The sequence below is a fragment of the Camelina sativa genome, chromosome 17 (genome assembly GCF_030686135.1).
Source record: "Camelina sativa cultivar CO46 ecotype springtype chromosome 17, ASM3068613v1".
Lineage (NCBI taxonomy): Eukaryota > Viridiplantae > Streptophyta > Magnoliopsida > Brassicales > Brassicaceae > Camelina > Camelina sativa.
In genome coordinates this window covers 5,401,053-5,421,320 of record NC_141896.1, presented here as the reverse complement: position 1 = coordinate 5,421,320, position 20,268 = coordinate 5,401,053, and the positions used below count along the sequence as shown (strand labels likewise).

Here is a 20,268-nt window from a genome sequence, read left to right as displayed (position 1 = left end):
ATTTGTTGAATACTCTGATTGATATACAAGAGCGTAAAGTGAGATTAAAAAACTAAATTAACAACAAAATACCAATGTTTTTTTCAAGTTTGGTGCTAAAAGTTGCCCGATTTTACATATTATCACTCAGCCACAAATGTTACCACTTTACTATATGATTGCTAACCTCGAGAACCTTCGGACATCGTTTTGAGAAAAATACCAATAAAAGCCGATACTAATATCTTTCCGACCAAAACAAAAAGACAAAACGGAACAGAGTGATATATATAATAAATAAATCAACCAGTTCACAAAATGACAAAAAAGGCTTTTAACAACTGTATAGCCGTGTTTGTCTTCCACAAGTGTCTGAAACTCACGGGAATCTAAAAGACTCCGGCCAAATAGAATTACAGCAACATCTTCTCTCGAGTGCCACCTTATTTTGAAACTCAAAATATATTACGAAAAATAAATGTGAAATCTATAGAGCACAAACAAATATAACAGATGAAGACAGAGACGAGGAGAAGCATCAAAAGAGCATCTCCCATCAATTTTACGCAAGGTTGATAGTGAAGGAGACATAAGGATGTGTCTCTGAGTCACCGGCTAAACCAGCCATGGCTCCTCCATCCTCCTCGCTTTTCCAGTATAAACTGCAATGTTTTCATGCTATTAGACTCAAAAACCTCAAATCAGACAACACTACTAATATAGATGAGACCACCCTCAGATTTTGTGGGCAATTGGTCTTTTTCCAACTTAAGCGACTTATATCTGATTACTACATTTGGCCTCAAGATTGCAGTAAGCAGGGTGGAATCAGTAAGGTACTAAGGTTTCGATTTCATATCGACCAAATTCAAGTTTGATTTTACTTTGGTTCTTGGTTTTCTCCACAAAATTCAGCAAGTTCTTTCATCATTAAGGTCATAACTATCGCTACAATTTTCTTTGCGGGATCAATATAAAGTTGAATGTTAAACAGCTTCCTGTTTAACAATCCTAAGACAGCTAGAGTCTCATACCTGTTGGTAGAATCACACAAGCGTTCAAGAATGGGGCGTACTTTCTTTTCACTTTTCACAGCCGGAGATAAGACACATGCCTGAAAAATAACTCATCACAAGAGAAAGTAATTTGGTCAGTGATTTAAAAGGGTTGAGGGATTCTCGAGAATAGTATACATAGCTTGGAGTCTTAATATACCAAGAATGCTGGAGGTAAACCATATCTCATAATGCTCTCAGCAAATATACGCACAGCACAGAAATGCATCCATGAGCTGAAAACCTATATATAGACCGATGATCAAAATAGATTCGGGTATCGATATTACAAGATTATAGCTATATAGAGAAATCTGTAGTTACCTCTCCATAACTGGTGTAGCACCACTGCAAAAGTGAGCTTCTCAAACTTTCCTGATCCTGAACCAACTTTTCTAGCTCTTGTTTACGAGTCTCTTGTGCTTCAACGCTATGTTCAAAATCACGGACCTACGAGGGGATGGATGGTGTACAGTAAATGATGAATAAAGTTTTGAGAATCAACCAAATGTCTTAACTTGCACAATGGATAAGTTCAGTTCATAGGAAATATCACTACTACTAGCAAATAAGCAATTATAAGTTCTACGAAAACTCTAGAGGTAATATCAGGAACTTGAACAGAATACTCACTTGGAATCCTCTCTCACGAGCAGTTGTCCTGAAATTATCTGCGACACGCGTAAAGAGAACAACGGTGTAAAGAGCATACTCATTATCCTCAAACAATAACTTCGAGGACCTAGGAACCTGAAAACAGTTAGGATAAATTGATTAAAATCACAGTGCCACAAGCTAATAGTGTTACCACTAGTCTAGTACATTAACCAAACAAGTCAACAGTGTACCACATATTCGGTAAATTTCTCATAACTGTCTTTCCATTCTTTTTGGGAATACTTTGGAACAACTGCAAGGAGAGTTACGAGATGTTCTGAAGCGACAATATCTTCTGGCTTAACCAAGTTTGAGAGGTCACGAACAGCTAAGCTGAAACAAGACCATGAGAAAACAAAGTTCCATTTATTCTTTTCGCAAAACTGCCCACAATTTCTATTTGTTCTTATAGTGTAAATACGAGGGGAAAACAAAAGGTTACCTTCCACTTTGCTTGCGGTTAATAGCATTGAGTTGACCGCGGATATTGTTATATTCAGCAACACGAACCTGAGTAATACGTGCAATCAAACTCGTTAACACCACCATTTGAACCAAAGCAAAGCAACAATGATTGTAAAGAAACTCGAATTGTGCAGAATGGTGAAGCTTCCATTTTTTTGGATAAAGCTAAAGGTTGAAGCTTCAATAGTACCTTGAGATCATCCTCAATCTTTGCAACCTGAGACTGAATATTGTCCACAACCTCCTTCAGGGGTGACATAGTTGGGTACTTAGCTTCATCCCACATAAACCTTGAGACCAATCAACACAAAGAAAGTTTCTTTCTTTACCGAATCCGATCACAGACTAACTAATAGCAAATGAAACTCGTTTGTGAGAGATGTAAAAAAACAAAATAAACCTGGTGAGATAAGAATCAACAGGAACTCCATCAACAGTAAGAGCGTTGCTCTCCACCTCAGAAATCCTCTCCAATTCTTCGATCTGTCTCCTGATCTTTTGTGAAACTCCTTCCACAAAGCTGTTCGACTACCACCACCACCACAACAAGAGATCATAATCATTACCACCCACAAAAATTTCTCAACAGAGAAAAACGCAATCGATGAATTTTACCTTAAGCAGATCATCGCCAAGGGCGAGTAGAGAATCTAAGGTTCCAACACGAAGATTAGGAATGTTAAACTGCGAAACATTGAAATCAAAAACAAACCCAAATCAGATGAATACTAAAGTAACACTACGAGAGAAGATAGTACAAGATCTCTATATCTCTCTCTCACAGCCATATAAATTATGAATCAATTTCGAAGAGACCCAAATCGAGCAAGATCAGAGTACCCGATAAACTGGAGTATCAAAGGAATGCTTTGAGATCTGATCCTGTAATCGTTGCCATAACGAAGAAGCAGAGTCTTTCACTGGAAGAGACACAACCCAGTACCTCGATGTCATTGATCTCCAATCTCTCTCTCTGTCTTCTTCTCCGATGGATCTGTATCTTCTTCTTCAATCAAATCCTCTCTGCCTGTCAAATTGGATATAACCAACCCGGTCCTTCTTATAAAACAATTGACCAGATAACCAAACCGGTAAGACTGTTGCATTGAGCCGGTTTAATATCCCCCTGCACGTTCTCCTGCTGCCACACACAACAATGAAAAAGCTTTGTTGTTATTAGTCGGTTTTGTATATGAGAATGATGTCTTATATTAGTCGGTTTATGATCAATCATCAAATTTACCATTGCGATTAATTTAATTGTTTGTTTAAGCGGTTATTTTAGCATACAAATTGGTAAAATTGTTGAGAAGAGAGGCCAAATGGGCTAACGGGCCACGAACTGTATTGAGGTCCAAATAATAAAGTAGAGAGAGTGAAGAAAAAAAAAATCAGGGATTGAGAAAAAAAAAAAACCGTATCAAAAACTCCTTCTAGGGTTACCACCAAAATTGACTGTAGTAGATTATAAGCTCAAAAGCCCTAACTCTGAATCGTCGTCGTCGTCTTCTTCAAACCAACCGCGATTCCTATACTCTCAAGTAAGAAGTTTTCAATTCAATTCATCTATGGCGGATGTTGAGAACCAGCAGGATTCTTCGTTTCCTGTGAAGCGGAAATCGGATCTCTTTTGCCAAGACCAGGATAATTTGTCAAACAAGTCTCAAAAGCTTAACCCTGAGTCTACAGACGGAGGAGAAAACAATGGAAGTGGCATCGAGGATCTTGATTCGATTGGTGCAGAATCATCGGTTTGTCCGGAGAAACCAGCTGAAAAGGTTGAGAATGGCGTAATCGGCGATCTTCTTGAAGCTGAAGAGGAGCAACAAGTAGTTGGAGATGAAGAGGAAGACGACGAGGAAGAAGATGAAAAAGTTGAAGAGGAGGTTGATAGAAAAGGTAAAGGGATTTCGAGAGAAGACAAGGGGAAAGGCAAATTGATTGAAGTGGATTCAAGTGATGACGAAGAAGATGACAGTGATGATGATGACGAAGGTTTTGGTGAAGATGACGAAAGTGATTTCTCAGATGATCCTTTGGCTGAGGTTGATTTGGATAACATCCTTCCGTCCAGGACTAGGAGACGATCCAGCCAGCCTGGAGTTTACATCTCCAATGATGTCAGTACCCGTGGCGACGATGATGATGATAGCAGTGATGATAGTGATGCTTAAAAAACCTTCCTTAGTTTATAACGAGGTTAGTCTTTTTAAGGAAAAATCAAAAAATTTAGTTCCTTTTGATTCTAAAGAGGGGTTTGTCTCTGTTAAGTGATTCTTCTTGGTTATAATCTAATGTTTCAAACGCTTGGACCTATGTGGGTTATTATATAGTAATATCTTATGGTGTTCTTGCAATCTCATTCAATGTGCCTCTTTGGTCGTTTGATGTGTAAATTTATCTCTGTGTGAGATTTAAAGATTGCTACTTGTGACTTCGCATTAAAGAAATCTGGTATTGAATTGGTCAGTTTCAACAAAAGGGTTTTTGAGATGTGTGAGACTATAACAAGGGTTTACTCTAATGGAGGTCATGTATGATCCCGTAAAGGTCCTGTTTAAGCTCTGTAGATAGACTCTAGGATCTGTTACATCATGCATTGCAATGAACATTCTTGATGTAGAAGATGATGCAGCTTACTCTAAGTTTAGAGTAAGTGTTTGAATCAACTAGTTCATGTTCTTGTGTTCATTTGGCAATGGCAACCCATGTCCTATAAGGTTAACAAGACAGGGTTGGGTTAAGCTAAACTAGTTTAAGAGATTATGAGAGTACTAGAATCAAGATCACTAGTGGCTATGTTCTTTGCTTTTCATCTTAAGGATTAGTAAAGGTGGAAACTTTCAATTCGCATCCTCATTGGTCTGTTTTCAACCGGTAGTTAGGAGGCTGATAGAACTCATTGGATGAAATGACGATTGTTCGATTGTTATGTTCATGAGGTCGTTCTTTGATGTGTTTTTGTGCTGCTTGTGATAGAATATAGTGAGTTGTGACCCTTATAATGGTGTCTTGTTTTTGTGATCCCTTTCTTTGAGGTGTAGTTTGAAAAATGAGTCTCTTGCTTGACTCAGCAGCAATCTATATTGAAGTGTGGATACACACACATGGTTTTTTATCGTTTAACCGTAAGTAGTAGTTTACCCACTTATATATTCTACGCAGAGATTCGTATAGTTCAATAATAGGAGTAACAGATCTTTGTCAGGAGAATATCATCATAACTCTTATGTTCTTAATGCAAAATGAAAAACTGGACCACCAGGGAGTGACAATGAGAACTGAAAAAGGGTTCCTTTCCGAATCTCTCAAACATTGGGAGATCCACAATACATACATATGCTTAAAATGTGTATGTCTATCGGTCGAAATGTGTATATGATAATTATGATGTGATATGGATGTGTGTGGTTGATATGTGTAATGGTGGTATTGGTATGTAGAGAGATTATGAATAAGTGAGACATGCGTCATTATGAGTCTCTCTGCTTTTTGGGCCTTTGGATTCATAAGATAAAAGGAAAAGGAATCTCATGAACCAACAAAAAAAGCTGGGGAAAAACAAAAGAAGATAAGAGTTCTAGAAGATGAATACAAAAACTTTTTACCAAGGATAGAGACTAGATAATCATATTTTGGATATTCGGAATACTTTTTTCTTTTTCACTATAATCCAATCCATTCTCCGGGATTATAATAAACTCTTGGAATTTTTAAGATAATTTACCAAGATAATTTACCCGCATTAACTTAGAGATGAGATGGGTGGTTGGTTGGTTGCACAGTAAAATCCAATAATACAGGCATTATCGGCCGAGTCAACTAAAACCAAGATAATGGTAAGAAAACAAGATTATGTATCGATGGAGTAAACAGAGATGATTACTAAAAAGTGGCCTTCACATGGCAGCCATTGTAGCATATGATGGGTCAAGAGATGTGAAATCATCATCACTCATCCCCTTTTTACACAAGATTCTTACCATTTTGAATTTATAAGAATTTTTTTTCTTTTTCTTAACGAAGAGCATAAGATGAAAGATGAGTATGTCTATATCGTAACTTATTGTAAACACGATTCTATAAGTCGAATATATTTATTATAGGTATAGAACTTCTCATGTGATAAGTTAGAAACAAATTAAGATAAGATATTTGAATGACACAAAAGCAAAACTAGTGTTTCCAAATAAGTTTTTAGTCGGCCATTTGGGAAAATTCGAAAAGATGATATCAGTTATGTGATTTGTATATGCTCCTAAGTACTTACCCAATAATTAATACCACTAACTTTATAAATAAATAAAAAAGTTGTTCAAAATTAGTAGTGTTTTGCAAGAGAAATGACTCAAAGCTTTCAACTAGTAACAATGATTTTGTTTGTGTACTCTCTTTTCATTCTTCCCCTCTCTCTATGTAAATAATCTGCAAGTGGGTCTATTATTGAGTTTGATTATGAAGCCTACGCCATCTTTCTTGCTCCTTTTACAATATTTTTTCCATTATGTTTTTGTTTTTTTTGGTCTAATTCGCCTTGTCGATAATAGATATACATACAATTGTTAGCATTTTGGCTTAAATGAAACATGTAAGTAAAGTTAGAATCAAATTCAGTTTCAGTTGAAATTGAAAGAAAAGTTTTATCCTTTTTATTATTGGTGTCTGTCTGTTTTGCAACAGAGTAACGAAATTATCGAGATTGAACCCTACCTCATATAAGTCATAACCACCTTCTTTTGAAAAAAGATAAAAAGTTCAAATTAGCTTTTGGATTTGTTTGGTATTTTTAAAAAAAAAAATTGCATAAAGATATTAAAAAAATGGAAGAGAGAAAAAAAAAAAAAAAAAAGTAAAAAAATGGAAAAAAGATGGCTAGCTACACGAAGTATGTAAGAACGCATGGTCACACATGCCAAGTATAATATTGTACTCTCAATTACATGAAGTAGATATATTGCATGAGTACATGTATGAACTATATGACGTCATGTGGTTAACACCATAAACATACAATTCCGGTACACCGGTTAACTGACTCTGGCATTGACCAATATTGACCAAAAAAATATTCCTTTTTTTAATGTATAATATTAAAGAAAAAACATAAATTGCTATATCAAATAGTTTATAGTTTTTTTTCAATTAAGACATATTCTATATTATATAACTAAATATTTTGTTTACATCTTTAATGTATTCATTCTTATAATTAGTCATTTTAATTTTGAAGCTAAACTAATAGTTAAATAATTTTTTTGGATCTTCTATCTTTTATATATTAAAAATAAATATTGTGTGTTTTTGTTGTTTACAATCAAATATATTGCTTTTATTAAATAACAAAAAACACTGTATTTAAAAAAATCAAATAATAACGATGTTTTTAGTTAGGGAAAAAGATAGTCAGCTACATCAACTATACCACAATACATGACCACACATGCGAACTTTAAAAATGTATACTCAACTACATGAAGTATATGTATTGCATGGCCACATATACCAATTATATGATGACATGTGCTCAACATCACGATCATTTTACTCCGGTACATCGTTCGTCGGAATTCGGTGTTGACCAGTATTGACCGGCGTTGACCAATATTGACCAACAAAAATATTCAAATTTTTTATTTTTAATTTTAGAAACAAAAATAAGAAAATTCTTTTATTGAATTATCTAATGTGTTCAAAAATTAACAAAATGTTTATATTTATTATAAAATTATATTTTGTATATGTTAATTATATTCATCCAGCCTTATAATAGTTAGTTTTTTTATTGCAAAACTTAATAAAAGTGAAATAAAAAATCATTAATAATATTTTCAGATAATAAAACTTTTATTTTACCATGAGTATATAACTTTTTTGGAATAATTCTAGTGATTTTGACATGTATTGGTTTGGTTCTAAGTATTTTTTATTGTAGAAAATATTTTTGTTGTTGAGAATATTAAATAATATTATATATGTATTTAAATAAATTATGTATGAAGTTGATGTTTATTAATTAATAATGTTAAAATAATAGGTTTTTTATTTGATTCACTACAACAAGATTTTTTGGTTTGAGTTTAAGTTTTAATATCTTATGAATGATTTTTATTTCAATTTTAATTAAGTTTTGAAATTGAAAAAAAAGTAACTATTATAAAACTGAATGAGTGAAACATAAAAATATATCTTTATATTAGATACAAATATATTTTTAATTATAAAATATCATAGATGATTCCTAAATAATTCAATTAAATTTCTTATTTTGGTTTCTTATTAGATGATTCCTAAAGAATTTTGTTATTTTTATTTCTAAATCTTTTTTTTTGAATTTTTTTGTTGGTCAACGCCGGTCAATATTAGTCAACACCGGATTTCGATGAACGGTGTACCGGAATAAAATTGTTGTGATGTTGAGCATATGTCATCATATAGTTGGTATATGTGACCATGCAATACATATACTTCATGTAATTGAGTATACATTTCTAAAGTTGGCATGTGTGCTCATGTATTATGGTATAGTTGGTGTAGCTGACCATCTTTCTTCCTTTTAGTTACAATAGAATTAAAAAAAAACTAACTATCATAAGACTGGATGAATTAACATATATACAAAATATTTTTCTATTGCAAAACTTAATAAAAGTGAAATGAAAAATCATTAATAATTTTTCAGATATTAAAATTTTTATTTTACCATGAGTATATAACATTTTCAATAATTCTAATGATTTTGATATGTATTGGGCTTGGTTCTAAGTATTTTTGTTTTAGAAAAATGTTTTGTGGTTGAGAATATTAAATAAAATTAATTTTAGATTTAGAGAAATTAAGTAAGAAGTTGATGTTTTTAAATTAATAATGTTAAAATAAGTAGTTTTCTTATTTGATTTGTTACAACAAGATTATCTGGTTTGAATTTAAGTTTTAATATCTTATAAATGATTTTTCTTTTAATTTTAGTTAAGTTTCGAAATAAAAAAGTAACTATTATAAGACTAAATGAATGGAATATATATACAATATATCTTTATTTTGGATCCATATATGTTTTTAGTTATAAAACACCATAAATGATTCCTAAATAATTCAATTAAATTTTTTATTTTGGTTTCTAATATTAAAAAACAAAAAAATACATATTTTTATTGGTCAATGTCGGTCAACGCCGGTCAATATTGGTCAACATCGGATTCTGATGAAAGGTGTACCGGAATAAGATGGTTGTGATGTTGAGCACATGTCATCATATAGTTGGTATATGTGGCCATGCAATATATATACTTTGTATAGTTGAGTATACATTTCTAAAGTTGGCATGTGTGGTCATGTATTGTGATATAGTTCTTGTGTAACTGACTATCTTTTTTCCTAAAAAAATCTCATGACCTTCTAATTCCGTATAAATCCACAAAAAGGTGTCTCTCGTCCCACGACAAAAATTCAGACAGCCTTACTTTCTCTTCTTTTTGTTTATTTAGTACTAGGATACTAGTATCACACAAATTAAGTAAAACATACTGTATGTATTTGCTATTTGGTGTGCAGTATAAATACGACTTGTACGTTATTAGAGGGATCTTATTTATTCGCTGATTTGTCGTACACTTTCTAACGAATCCAAAAGAAACAAATGTATTTTTAATTAATTAATCAACGTCAAATATCAATTTCACGAATATATTTTTAAATTAGTCGTTACACTTTCTAACAACCGTGAAAGAGAATTATAATAAGATAAGATAAATCAAAAAGGATTTAAAATCAACGTGGCAATATTGGTAAATGTAATGAAAAAAGTAGGGGCAATTGTATAAGTCTCTTTTGCTCTCGACACATCACTTCACAGTTCACCCTTTCCCTTTGGCGAAAGGCCCTCTCGTTATATAATTAACCAACCAACCAACCCAGTGGTGTGAGGCGAGCAACAACAACAACATCTTCAACGGTTCAGATTCATTTTTATCGCATTGAACCATTCTTCACCGTCGGATCATCCTCATTCCACACCAAAAATCTCAAACTTAACCATGGTTTAGCTTCTCTTTTGGTCAGCTTAGGTTTAGCTTCCCCTCTGCTTTATTATGTTTTTTTATTACCATAAGAGTTTGTACTGTTTTTTTTTTGCTTGCTTGCGTGATCTCTCTCTCTCTCTCTCTCTCTCTCTCTCTCTCTCATCCAAATCTTTGATCATCTCATCATCATTGGACTTGAAGCCTAACTCCACACACACACACACACAGAGTTTTATCCAGATTCATTATTTTTTTTCAACGTTTTCCTCGTTTTCAGTTTCTTCTTCTTCTTCTTATTCCATCGAATCATCATCATCACCGGCCAGTTTAGTTGTTCCGACGACGATCTTAGTAGTAAGCTCCATTTCTTTCGTAGATCTATCTCTCATTTTATTCTTCTCGTAGATCTGAATCTTAAGGTTAATCAGGATCTGGTGTGTGTTCTGATTTAATCTTCAAAAATTGTGTTTTGTATAAATTTTGAATCTTTCAGGTTCTTGATACCAAAGAAGAAGCTTCACTGAGCTGATCTTGAAGTTTAATTTAGAGAGGAAAAAAGATGAATTACTTCCCGGAAGAGGTCATAGAGCATGTTTTTAACTTCATAGCTTCTCACAGAGACAGGAACTCGATATCTCTGGTTTGCAAATCATGGCACAAGATCGAAAGGTTTTGTAGGAAGAAAGTGTTCATAGGGAACTGTTACGCCATCAACCCTGAGAGATTAATCAGGAGGTTCCCATGTCTCAAGTCTTTGACTTTGAAAGGGAAGCCTCATTTCGCTGACTTCAACTTGGTTCCTTATGAATGGGGAGGTTTCGTGCATCCTTGGATCGAAGCTTTGTCTAGTAGCCATGTTGGACTTGAGGAGCTTAGGTTGAAACGGATGGTTGTGACTGATGAAAGCTTGGATCTTCTTTCACGTTCTTTTCCAAATTTCAAGTCTTTGGTTCTTGTCAGCTGTGAAGGTTTTACTACTGACGGCTTAGCTTCCATTGCCTCTAATTGCAGGTAACAAATTTGTCACCTGTGAAAAGGTCCGCTCAAGGTTTTATTAAGTTCGTTTATAATAAATGTGTTGTCTTTCTTGTTTTAGGCATCTTCGTGAGCTTGACTTGCAAGAGAATGAAATCGATGATCATAGAGGTCAATGGCTGAACTGTTTTCCAGACAGCTGCACTACTCTTACCTCTTTGAATTTCGCCTGTCTTAAAGGAGAAACCAATGTGGCTGCTCTTGAGAGGCTTGTCGCTAGGTCACCAAACCTGAAGACCTTGAAGCTAAACCGTGCTGTACCGCTTGACGCACTCGCAAGGCTAATGAGCTGTGCACCGCAGCTTGTGGATTTAGGAGTAGGGTCTTATGAGAATGAGCCTGATCCAGAATCTTTTACGAAACTCATGGCTGCTATTCAGAAGTGCTCCTCGTTAAGGAGCTTGTCGGGCTTTTTAGAGGCTGCTCCACTCTGTCTCCCAGCGTTCTACCCGGTTTGTCAAAACCTTATCTCCTTGAACCTCAGCTACGCAGCTGAGATTCGAGGCAACCACCTCATCAAGCTTATTCAGCTTTGCAAGAGACTTCAACGGTTATGGGTACGTACGTTTTGATCTCACTTTCTTTTTTTTCCCTGTCCTCTTACTTACCTGACAACAAATGGGGTTTATGGTTCCTACAGATATTGGATAGTATTGGCGACAAAGGACTTGTGGTTGTTGCTGCTACATGTAAAGAGTTGCAAGAGCTGAGAGTTTTTCCCTCCGATTTACATGGTGAAGAAGATAACAACAACGCAGCTGTGACTGAAGTCGGACTAGTTGCCATCTCCGCAGGTTGTCCTAAACTTCATTCGATTCTATACTTCTGCAAACAAATGACAAACGCAGCGCTCATTACCGTGGCCAAGAACTGTCCAAACTTCATCCGGTTCAGGCTATGCATTCTCGAGCCACACAAACCTGACCACATCACATCTCAGTCACTAGACGAAGGCTTTGGTGCGATCGTACAAGCTTGCAAGGGTCTAAGACGGCTCTCTGTCTCCGGTCTCTTAAACGACCAAGTCTTCCTCTACATCGGTATGTACGCAGAAGAGCTCGAGATGCTTTCGATAGCTTTTGCAGGGGAAACTGACAAAGGAATGCTCTATGTGTTGAACGGATGCAAAAAGCTGAGGAAGCTGGAGATAAGAGACAGTCCATTTGGGAACGCGGCGCTTCTTGCTGACGTGCATAAATACGAAACAATGCGATCCCTTTGGATGTCGTCTTGTGAAGTAACACTCGGTGGCTGCAAGAGGCTGGCCCAGAATTCGCCACGGCTCAATGTAGAGATCATAAATGAGAGTGAGAGTAATCGGATGGAGCGGAATGAAGAAGACGAAAGAGACAAGGTTGATAAACTTTACCTCTACCGAACAGTGGTTGGGACTAGAAAAGATGCACCGCCATATGTTAGGATTCTTTAGTCCGACTCCATCGTACCCCGGACATGGTTTTTGTTTTTAGGCTTTTTGATGTTTGGTTCGTTAGCATCTTCTCCAATTTTAGGTGTACTTTGCTTCAGACAATAACTGTTTTCTATGAAGGTTTCATGGGTTATTAAATAAAGTTCAAATTATTAATAGGTCTGACTTTGTTAGCTTTGTATAACATATTAACATATATAAACCATTCGTGTAACTACAAAAGTAAGTTGTAAATACGCCATACCATTAATTAATTGTAGCCCTCTCGTATTGATGACATGTAAGTTTCGATTACACATAACGTCATGGATATTTTCTTTATATTTTACGATTTTTGTTTGTTTGTTTTGTTTTGGATATTTACCTTTTCTCTGCGCCTTTTAGGTGTATACAATATTTAAACTTTCTCTTCAACATTTCCTTTTCTATCTTTGGTAAAAGCCTTGCGTTGCAAGCAAAAAGCTCAAACAAACTTGAAGAAAGCCTTCCTTTCATTCTTCGTTTCTACCACCACGACGATAACGGCGGCGATGGCGGATCTCTTACCACCGTCTACGACGAAACAAGCCGATAAGAAAGATGGTGACTCGAGCCGCTTTTGTCCTATACTATATGGCAATATCAATAAAGAAGCTGACGGTTAAGTATCATAAATAGCTTTTAACGATCGATATATATATTTTTTTGTTCCTTGTAATATTATTCTCTTTCTTTAGCTTTCCACTATACATAACTTATTCAGTGAGTCTGGCTTCATGAGTTATTGTCGTGTTAGAGATTTAATTAGCTGTCTTGTGTTGTTTGTGTTGGCCAAGTTCGAGCACTCTAGGCTACAGTACTGTTTCGTTTCTAACTGTTTTCCATGAATCGTTTTAAGGTGGTCTTACGAGATTTACATATTACTAGTAGAAACTATCTAGTACTATGATTTAAATTGTTCAATTTGATCCGGATTTGATTCAAGAGTCTGTCTTAATTCTTGGTAGTCAACAAACGTCATTTTGTCAACTATTGTTGTAACCAGTTTTTTTTTTATTTCTTTGCAGTTTCTTTAAACCCAGGTTATTTCAAGGGTTTTAATGTGAACTACTCCCCAGCCTTTTTTAATAAAAACTTTGATATCAGGTGATTAATTATGTTTAAGTTTTACAGTCAGATTTGCAAACAATTATTTTCCATTTCTTTTGGTGTTTATTCTTGTGTCAAACAGTTCATCGATGGGGCCAGAACATTATGCGTTTGATGCTTCCTACAATTTCCAAGAGGTTTTATTTGGGTCGTGTTATTGGATTATTTAATTAACATTACCTTTTTTTATTTTATTTTTTCTTTCTTTGTGGAAATCAAAAGATAAAATGTATTGTTGCAGGTCGTCTTGTTTAAAGGAATTGTTACTCGTGATAGACTAACTGCGAGTGTGATAGCCCCTATCATGAGCAAGCAGTTGTTTATGGCTTCATTTATTGATGTAAGTGTTGCAACTTGCAACTAGGGATAATGTGATTATTCGATGGTGTATCTTCTCTTGACAAAATGTGTGTTTCTTACATTCTTTTCCAGCTGAGAAAGGCACGTTTGTCGACAGTACTCAACATTGAATACATCGTGAGGATCGAACTTATCTCTATTTGAATCTTTGTGATGAATAATTTCTCTAACTTTTTTTTTTTGTAATTTGGCTCACATTTCTGTAGGCTCTAAACTATAGAGCTAAAGTTAACCTCTTTAGCACTGGTCAAATTCGAGCAACATATATCCAGGTAATTAAATTTGCTACTCTCAGTTTGTGTTCTAAGCTTTTCTATACGTCATTAACAATTAGCTCACATATACAAAAGAAAAAAATAAGACTGTTTGCATCATATTTTAGTAATTTTACTGTAAAAATTGTCTTTTTTTTTTTAATTGTTGTACAGCGTGTGACACCCCGTCTATATTTGGGTGGTAATTTCTTCTGGACCAGTGTGCCTCAGAAGTCGTCTGTAGGCTATACTGCAAGATACGAGACCGATAAGATGGTAATGCTTGATTGATAGAAATTATTTGGATCATTTTTTTATATATTTGAGAACTTTTCTTTATGAACAGGTCGCCACTGCTAAAGTTGAAAGCAGTGGTGATGTACTTATGACCTACGTTCATAAGATTTCAAAGAAGGTAATGGGACATTCTCATTTAATTAAATCTTTAAGCTAGCTCGATGAGATAATAAGAATCATGACACACAAATGTATCTTTTTGCTCATATATAATCAGGTTTCACTCGCCACTGATTTTGTGTACAACTGCTTTTCAAGAGATGTTAAAGCTAGTGTTGGGTATGACTACAAGTCTAGACTGGTAATATTCTTGTTTTTTTTTTAAGAGATGTAATGGAATTGAAAACAAAGTCTTATATAAATCCGTTTTAATTCTAGTAATATGAGGTTTTGTTTTGTTTCAGTCTCGTGTCCAGGGAAAGATTGATTCTAACGGTGTTGTATATGCACATCTTAAAAGAAAATTGAATGTGGGACTCAGGTGTCTTCTAACTGCAAGTTTGGATCTTAAGAACATGAATCAGAGGCTTGGTTTGCGCTTAATATATGGTTAAGAACTGCGGAAAAGATGTCACTATACGTGATATGAACGTACGTGTAAATGACTGGAGAAAAGAATCAACTACTCCTACTAGAACATATTGAATTCACAAGTTGTTGAAAATTTTATGTATGTGAGACTTTTGAGAAGATACATATGAATATGAATGTTATAATTCTTTTTGACTTCGTATGATTAGTTTGCATTTATTAGAGATTCATGATGAAGTTGCAAAAATTGGCGATTTTGAGAGATTTTTTTTTAAATAGAAAACCCCTTTCAAGAAACTAAAAACAAAACGTGGAATCATTCATTCATTATTCAATATACTCTCATTCTACTCTGTTGGTGCAAGACATGCTTCTAAATTTCATCTCTTCTTTGCTCAATGATGCATCAACAATAAGCTGCAATTAACAGACAGTCCAAAAAAGACTGAATCATGCAAGATATAGTAACAGACGTTATAAATTACACCTTTCTCATTCTTACTTTAACCTCTTGTACTTTGTTTCCAGCTCGAGATAAGGTTGATACAAATTTACCTCTACCGAACAGTGATTGGGACTAGAAAAAATGCACCGCCATATGTTAGGATTCTTTTAGTCTCTCCCATGTTCCAATCCATCCAACTGGGACCATCGTGGACCTCTCAATGGTACATGTTTGTTTTTGTTTTAGGGCATGCATTTGATATTTGTTCGTTAGCTCTTTCTTCAATTTTAGGTTCTTCAGACAAAAACTGATTTCTGTGAAAACTTGCATATGTTTTCAACACCTACTTTTCTTTGTGCTCATAGTTTGCTGTTGTTTTGATCTGCCTTCAATATAGGGTTGCCTTTATCAAACTTGTGGATTGAACGAACAAAGAGGGAATAACTAATAATGATATGCATTATATTATTACGATATAATTCAGCCTTTGAAAGAAAGTGAAATCTGGATAAAATAGCAAACATGTTTTCCAAAATATCACATTAAAATTACAAAAAGAACATTCACAAGAAACCTACTTTGTCTAATCCATCCATCCATCCATCCATGACCTGGAGGAGCGCACTCTCTCAAACAAAGAGGTCAAACATTAACAGACAATGAAACATGATATAGTAGTGTACATAAGAAGACATAGAGAGTACTTATGGCATATGTCTTCGACTGGAGATATAAAAATGACGAAATCCGCAGAGACGGGCATTCTCAGAAGCAGCATTCCTCCAACACACAGCAACAGCAGAGAGCAGCGAGACTAAAATTTGCAACCCGGCCAAAAAAAAAAAACAAAAAAAAAAAGTTAATCGCAAGTGGTAACAACATGATTTAGGCTGGCTGCTTGAGAAATGAATCACAACTCTGTTACTAGTGAGCATAAGAAAAGCTGCAGAAGATAATGGCGATGAATGAATAGCTCTAAACTCATCAGAACCTTCCTTAGAAGAACTAATTCCGATTGATGGCCACCAAACAAAATGAAAAGGAAGTCAAGTAAGTCTGAGAGTTTCCTAGTAGTTGTCCAAAATTCAACTAACATACACAAATCAACTCAAAGGTGGAATCTGGTTCTGATCAGCATCATTTGTTCAAAACATTTTCCCAAATTCCAGAAACCAAAAAACACTTGGTTCAACATTAACAAGTGATCCTTTCAACCCCACACGTTGCTCCTAAAGTATCACAGATCAATCAATTTTGGTGAAAAGAGCATCCAAAAAACAAAGCCAACATAAACCTCAATCACAGCTTTGAGTAAACAAACATAAATGGAAACAATGATACTGGAAAGTAATTAAAAAGGCGGGGAGAGAAACGAACCAGCCACGGAGGAAAGAGGAGCAACCAGAGTCAGAATCTTGGTAATGGTGATGATCGTGATGGCAATGATCGTAGTTCTGCGGCGGCGGCGGCGGCGGCGGAGGTCCCTGATGATGATGAGGATAACCACCTCCGGCGAAGTAACCTTGATAACCGCCTTCGTAAGGACGCGAAGACGGTGGTGGATACGGATATCCTCCGTGAGAATGAGGTGGAGGAGGATATCCTTCGTGATGATGCGACGGAGGAGAAGGATATCCCGGCGGCGGTGGTGCCGATGGATAACCCGGTGGTGGATAGTGAGATTGGTATCCTAAATTCGTCAAATCACAAAAATAGAATTGAGAATCGAATCAAAATCAGAGAATCAGAAGGAAAATAAAAAGCGAAGGGAATCGAATCGAACAAACCTGGAGGAGGATACGATTCCGGTGGGACTTTCTCGTAGCTCATTTCTTTTTTCTTTCTCTCTCAATTCGATTCAGAGAGTTTTTGGATTATCGGAAAAAACAAAAGAAAAGAGATATTTTGAGGAGGGGGGGGGGGACCTTTTCAATTAAGTAAAGTCACGTGTAAATCATGCTACTCACGTTCTTATTGGACTTTTGGGCCGAAAATGTTTGTTCTAAAAGCCCTTTTGACTTTAAAGACCTCTCATCGTATCCGGAGATTTTACGAGAAGAAGAAGAATGGTTCTGTATTTTGGTGTGGGACGATCAGCTTTTTTTTTAATAAAGGAAAACATGTTGTGTATATATCAAATGCTGCTATATATAATAATGTAACTCCAGGATTGTGTTAGAAAAGACTTTTATCTTTCAATGTTCAGAGAAAGCAATGATGTTTATACATTCTTAGAAAGCATATCCAAAAAGCTTTTGTTCAATCTACCATCCGATAACATATCCATAACCATCTTTATAGTCGAAGCATCAGCAGCGAACCTGCACCTCTTCATTTCTTCGATGAGTTCAGCTGATGTATTTATGTCACTACCTCGGAGATGTGCTCGTATTAGTGTGTTGTATGTACAGTCGTTTGGCGCACACCCTTCCTCCTTCATTTTCCTAAATAACATATTTGCTTCAGACAGTGAGCCTTTCCTACATAATCCTGAAATCATTATGTTATATGACTTGACATCATGCTTCACTCCTTTGAGGGGGAGGCTTCTGAATAAATCCCAAGCATCATCCACCTTATTAGCATTGCACATCCGATGAATAATAATATTATAGATACCAATATCAAGATCCATCTTACTCTTTTGTATTTTTTCAAAAATTTCCAATGCTTTTTCTATTTCCCCATTGTCACACAACCCATCCAGCAAAATAGAATAAGTCACAATATCAGGATGAACACCACGAGAAACCATCTCTTGGAAGAGTTCTTTGGCAACCGCAAGTTTTCCCAATTGGCAAAACCCTTGGACAAGGGTGTTATAAGTAACTGTATTAGCAACCAGTCCTCTCAGAGACATTTTGCGGAACAATTCAAAACCATCATCAACCCGCCCAGCCTTACAATATCCATTTATGAGGATATTAAACGTCACGATATTAGGATTACACTTTTTCCTAACCATCAGGTCCAGCATCTGGTTTGCCTTGTCCAGGCGGTTCTCCTTGCAAAACCCATCTATCAAAGAAGTATATGTAATAGTATTAGGAGCTATACCTCGTCGTATCATTTCCTTGTACAGTTTTTCGGCCTCTAAAAGCTTTCCCTCTTTCACAAAACTATCAATCAAAAAAACTGAAAGTGACAACGTTTGGGGTGATTCTCCTTGTGATCATATCCCTGAGCAACTGCGCACTATCATCCCATCTACCAGCATTACAAAAGCCTCTAATGAGAGTGTTGTACGTAATAACATCTGATTTGATCCCTTTCACTTCCATTTCATTGAAAAGGTTGAGTGCATCGTGGAGGCTCCCGTCTTTGCAAAGCCCATCAATGATGATATTGTATTTGGCTGCATTGAGCTTGATCTTTCTTTCTTCCATATTTCTGAGCAACTCCATGGCCAAGGCAGTTTTCCCGGACTTGCACATTACATTTAGAACCGGTCCATATGTAACTTCACTGGGCTGACAACCATTTGCCACCATCTGATCTATCAAAACCACAGCTTCAGAGACTTTACCATTGAGACAAAGTCCATTGACCAAAGTGTTAATCGTTATGAGATCAGGTGTATGTCCCATTTCTACCATTCGATCAACTAATCCCACGGCTTCGGAGACTCTTCCCTCGAGACATAAGCCATTGAGTAGAGTGTTAAATGTGGTAGTGTCAGGCTCATAACCAAGCTTCATGACTTTCCCCAAAACAGAATATGCGAAACAAACTCTACCACGCCGACAGAAACAATTGATGAGAATATTCAGAGAGTACAAGTCATACGCAATCCCAACCAACTCCGTTCGCTTGGAGAGAGCTAAAACGAGATCATACTGCTTTGTTCTGGAAACAGCACTAAACAATCTATTGAAATCAATGACAGTGGGAAGAGGACGAGACCTAATCATGTCTTGGAAGAGATCAACAGCATCCTCTTCCTTAATATCTAAAAGCCCACTTCTCAATCTCTCTTTATAAGAAAGATTCCTATCGCTGAAACCAGAAAACTCTCGTCCGCAGCAAGACAAGAAAACATGAGTTCTTGGAGTACCTGCTTTCTCTAGAAGAAGAGGAAGACGTGTCTGAACCAATCCCTTCATGACCCACAATTATAGAATTTGAAAGCTCTTTAATAAAAATAAAATTGAGTGTATGTATCAGCTTCTTCTAATTCCTGGAGGAAGCAATGGAATTGGTAAACCTAAAATCTCTCAGAATCAGATGACTGTGTTCGTCGATATGCTTTCTATAACCGGCTTAACGAGAGCCGGTTCGTATCAAACCGGTTATCTTTATCCTCCTCTGCTTCCATAATAATTTAGTTGTTGACAAAATGGTTTACTACAGTCTTTTTAATTGATTTAATTTAACATATGAATCACAGTATTATTATTCTAATTAACGTAGTATTATTTAACAATTATATAGTTGTGGTTCGTTCACTATATAATTGTTATGTTATACTTATAAGACATTCACTGTATAATTGTTATGGAAACCTCGACGATGCACTCAACCTTTTGTGTTTTACTATGTTTGAATTTGTAGAGAAACGTCATCCCTTTTGTTGCTTTGCTTTTAGCCAATTATTTTAACTGTCTACCTTATAATT

At 35.6% G+C, this 20,268-nt stretch overlaps 7 protein-coding genes across 9 annotated transcripts; 3 read left to right on the top strand and 4 right to left on the bottom strand.

Annotated features, from left to right (window-relative positions):
- Nucleotides 1-248: 248 nt before the first annotated feature.
- On the bottom strand, nucleotides 249-4,457 carry LOC104755562 (V-type proton ATPase subunit C). 3 transcript variants are annotated; one of them, XM_087495286.1, is made up of 12 exons: nucleotides 3,573-4,457; nucleotides 2,997-3,294; nucleotides 2,772-2,840; nucleotides 2,557-2,684; nucleotides 2,347-2,446; nucleotides 2,134-2,201; nucleotides 1,883-2,024; nucleotides 1,668-1,784; nucleotides 1,359-1,484; nucleotides 1,195-1,278; nucleotides 1,014-1,093; nucleotides 249-641 (listed from the first exon to the last, which is right to left on the bottom strand). In XM_087495286.1, the coding sequence occupies exons 2-12, from the start codon at nucleotides 3,108-3,110 to the stop codon at nucleotides 542-544; spliced, it is 1,128 nt and encodes a 375-aa protein (XP_087351412.1). In that variant the 5' UTR covers nucleotides 3,111-3,294; nucleotides 3,573-4,457; the 3' UTR covers nucleotides 249-541. The 3 variants fall into 3 exon arrangements, with proteins under 3 accessions (XP_087351412.1, XP_087351411.1, XP_010476263.1); XM_087495285.1 differs by having other exon boundaries at nucleotides 2,997-3,297; nucleotides 3,573-4,120; XM_010477961.3 differs by lacking the exon at nucleotides 3,573-4,457 and having other exon boundaries at nucleotides 2,997-3,468.
- Nucleotides 3,725-4,518, top strand: LOC104755560 (uncharacterized). The gene has a single exon (XM_010477960.2). It carries the CDS (start codon nucleotides 3,725-3,727, stop codon nucleotides 4,328-4,330), a length of 606 nt encoding a protein of 201 aa, XP_010476262.1. The 3' UTR covers nucleotides 4,331-4,518.
- A 5,486-nt stretch (nucleotides 4,519-10,004) lies between these two features.
- LOC104755559 (protein AUXIN SIGNALING F-BOX 3) lies at nucleotides 10,005-12,794 on the top strand. Its single transcript, XM_010477959.3, has 4 exons — nucleotides 10,005-10,528; nucleotides 10,668-11,185; nucleotides 11,271-11,766; nucleotides 11,850-12,794. Exons 2-4 carry the CDS (start codon nucleotides 10,734-10,736, stop codon nucleotides 12,636-12,638), a joined length of 1,737 nt encoding a protein of 578 aa, XP_010476261.2. The 5' UTR covers nucleotides 10,005-10,528; nucleotides 10,668-10,733; the 3' UTR covers nucleotides 12,639-12,794.
- A 374-nt stretch (nucleotides 12,795-13,168) lies between these two features.
- Nucleotides 13,169-15,287, top strand: LOC104759195 (mitochondrial import receptor subunit TOM40-1-like). The gene is made up of 10 exons (XM_087495268.1): nucleotides 13,169-13,277; nucleotides 13,685-13,763; nucleotides 13,849-13,903; nucleotides 14,008-14,106; nucleotides 14,199-14,222; nucleotides 14,333-14,398; nucleotides 14,555-14,656; nucleotides 14,727-14,795; nucleotides 14,895-14,978; nucleotides 15,082-15,287. The coding sequence occupies exons 1-10, from the start codon at nucleotides 13,169-13,171 to the stop codon at nucleotides 15,229-15,231; spliced, it is 837 nt and encodes a 278-aa protein (XP_087351394.1). The 3' UTR covers nucleotides 15,232-15,287.
- Nucleotides 15,288-16,139: 852 nt separating this feature from the next.
- LOC104755558 (uncharacterized) lies at nucleotides 16,140-17,598 on the bottom strand. The gene is made up of 3 exons (XM_010477958.3): nucleotides 17,441-17,598; nucleotides 17,031-17,343; nucleotides 16,140-16,467 (listed from the first exon to the last, which is right to left on the bottom strand). The coding sequence occupies exons 1-3, from the start codon at nucleotides 17,481-17,483 to the stop codon at nucleotides 16,419-16,421; spliced, it is 405 nt and encodes a 134-aa protein (XP_010476260.1). The 5' UTR covers nucleotides 17,484-17,598; the 3' UTR covers nucleotides 16,140-16,418.
- Nucleotides 17,599-17,823: 225 nt separating this feature from the next.
- On the bottom strand, nucleotides 17,824-18,723 carry LOC147923347 (uncharacterized). The gene has a single exon (XM_087495292.1). The coding sequence runs from the start codon at nucleotides 18,721-18,723 to the stop codon at nucleotides 17,875-17,877; it is 849 nt and encodes a 282-aa protein (XP_087351418.1). The 3' UTR covers nucleotides 17,824-17,874.
- LOC104759194 (uncharacterized) lies at nucleotides 17,824-19,756 on the bottom strand. The gene has a single exon (XM_087495288.1). It carries the CDS (start codon nucleotides 19,754-19,756, stop codon nucleotides 18,776-18,778), a length of 981 nt encoding a protein of 326 aa, XP_087351414.1. The 3' UTR covers nucleotides 17,824-18,775.
- Nucleotides 19,757-20,268: the final 512 nt, after the last annotated feature.